At 46.2% G+C, this 2,362-nt stretch overlaps 1 protein-coding gene across 1 annotated transcript in view; it reads left to right on the top strand.

Annotated features, from left to right (window-relative positions):
* Positions 1 to 284: 284 nt before the first annotated feature.
* Positions 285 to 2,362, top strand: part of CREBL2 (cAMP responsive element binding protein like 2) — a 2,810-nt gene continuing 732 nt past the window's right edge. Inside the window, exons 1-2 of the mRNA XM_018562092.1 lie at positions 285 to 322; positions 1,039 to 1,236. Of these exons, the coding sequence (XP_018417594.1) occupies positions 308 to 322; positions 1,039 to 1,236 (213 nt within the window). The 5' untranslated portion in view covers positions 285 to 307. The remainder of the gene's footprint in view (positions 323 to 1,038; positions 1,237 to 2,362) is intronic.

Genomic DNA, 2,362 nt, shown 5'->3' on the forward strand with positions numbered 1-2,362 from the left:
CCCGACAAAGCAGAGGTGGTGGGAGCAGATCCAAGGGCCCCTCATTTAATCTGACAGCCAGCCAAAGGTGCCAGGAGCAAGTCCATCAGATCTAAGGGATCCTCATCTGACCAACCAGAGGTGCAAGGAGAAAATCAGCAGATCCACAGGACCCCTTATTTGACATACGTCTGAACCTAGAGTCCCACTAGAGGTGTTGGGAGTCCAAAATTTTGCATCAGGAGCCACCTGACTGTGGGTTGTGCCTTGTGAGTCTTTCGGTGGTCCAGCGAGTCCGATCTCCAGATCTCCCTTTGGTCTCAGGACAATGGAAGACAACAAGGTAAGCCACTGCATGTAGTCCACAACACACCAACCTGATTGTCTGATGCAAGTTTTTTATAAATTCATTGCATCTCTCAGAAATTGATTGTATCGATCGATAAACAGGTGGGTGACCTTGAAGGAGTCTGGAGCAATTCAAACTCTTATACTATCTAATGGGAGAAAATGGGAATTGCTGGAATTTAATTTTGTTTACTTAACAAAGTGATGAGAATATATCAAGTGTAAACTGCTGTTACCCATAGCAACCAATCGTAATTTACTGGGGTCAATTAAAAGGTGAAGTGCACTTGCCATGTGTTACCGAATGGCGTTTTTCACTACCTGGTTGGTCCAGAGTAGAGGGTTATCCCTTTTTTTTTTTTTTCTAATTTGCACTAGCTTTAGGAAAGGAATAATCTGATTGGCTGTAATGGGAACACAGATGCTGTTTAACCAGCACACTGGGATGACTTCTAAACCATTTTTTTAATGATAAAACTCCATCTGGGACATGTGGTATCTCTCCTTCATTGACCAAGTTGGAGATGGGTCCAGAGCTGTCACATGTTCCTTTTATACCTAAAATTACGAGAGTATCCGTTGGCTCCTGGCGTGCTAGGGGAGCAAAGAAAAGGGGAGTATGCACTGGTGGGGGGGTCTTAGTGAGGCTTCTCCTGGCACTTGTGGAGGCCTGCTGCTGTCAGTGAAATAATACAATTTTTCTCCCGGCAGATATCTGGTGGCAAGGTAAAGAAACCAGGAAAACGAGGGAGGAAACCAGCAAAGATTGACCTGAAGGCGAAGCTAGAACGCAGCCGGCAGAGTGCACGGGAGTGCAGGGCCAGGAAAAAACTGCGCTACCAGTACCTGGAGGAGCTTGTGTCCAGCCGAGAGAGAGCTATCTGTGCGCTAAGGGAGGAGCTAGAGATGGTAAGTCTTTACATGATCACTGCTGGCCGCTTTGAAAAAGAAACCAGATGTGGGGGCAGAGCTGTTAGCCAGAGGACCAATCGGATATAATGAATGTCTTCGTCCTTCTTGCAATGGTGAGATTTCCCCCCGGTAATTTGCCTCTGCTCCTCCCACAATGGGGAGACTTCCCCCCAGTAGTTTTGCCTCTGCTCCTCCCACAATGGTGAGATTTCCCTGCAGTAGTTTGTGTCTCTGCCTTTCCCACAATGGGGATATTTCCCCCAGTAATTTGTGCCTCTGCCCCTCCCACAATGATGAGCTTTCCCCCAGTAATTTGTCTCTGCCCCTCCCACAATGATGATATGTCCCCCAGTAGTTTGTGTCTCTGCCCCTCCCACAATGGTGAGATTTCCCCCAGTAGTTTGTGTCTCTGCCCCTCCCACAATGGTTAATAATGAATTATGAATCTTTCTCATTCCTGGATTCCAGTTATCTGCTTATATTTAAGGAGGATTTGTGACCGTTTGCTTTGACAGTTCCTCTGTGACTGTTGGGTCTTTTTGCCTTTTTATAAAGACCTGCCATTCTTGTGCCATAGAACTTCCTGACTTTAACGTTGGAAAGTAAACATACTCTACAGTTGGAAATGACGATATTAGATCCGTGATCTCACCTGCACATTACACGTTACTCCTCGAGGGTTGTCAGCGGTACATGGTCTCCAGATCTCATTGCCGGTGAAGTAATTGGTTGGCTCTTCTATGGTTTCTGTATATGGACATTTGTCTGCATGACAACTGATTTTCTCTTTATACAAGTCAACAGGAATACATTAAAAGCTTCTCAGCTGAATGTACCTGGAATACATGCTGCATATGCTGTCTTCACAAACCCCGATCAGCAAAGCTTCTAGGATTTTGAAAAGTTAACCCTTGCAGTGGAGCTACCCCAGCACTGCAAGGGTTAACTGCTCGATTTTCTCTAGGGTCTAAAATAAAGTAGAAATTCTCAGTCCTGCAGCAGTGACCGCTCACCTCTCTCCCCCTCCTTCCCGGCTGTGGTATTGCCTCCCGCATCTTCACACCTAATAGGCTGTATTAGACATGATGACATCACGTGTCCTTAGACTGCCAGAGTCTGGGAG

This window comes from Nanorana parkeri, unplaced genomic scaffold (genome assembly GCF_000935625.1).
Source record: "Nanorana parkeri isolate BGI_ZX_2015 unplaced genomic scaffold, ASM93562v1 scaffold560, whole genome shotgun sequence".
NCBI classification, from domain to species: domain Eukaryota; kingdom Metazoa; phylum Chordata; class Amphibia; order Anura; family Dicroglossidae; genus Nanorana; species Nanorana parkeri.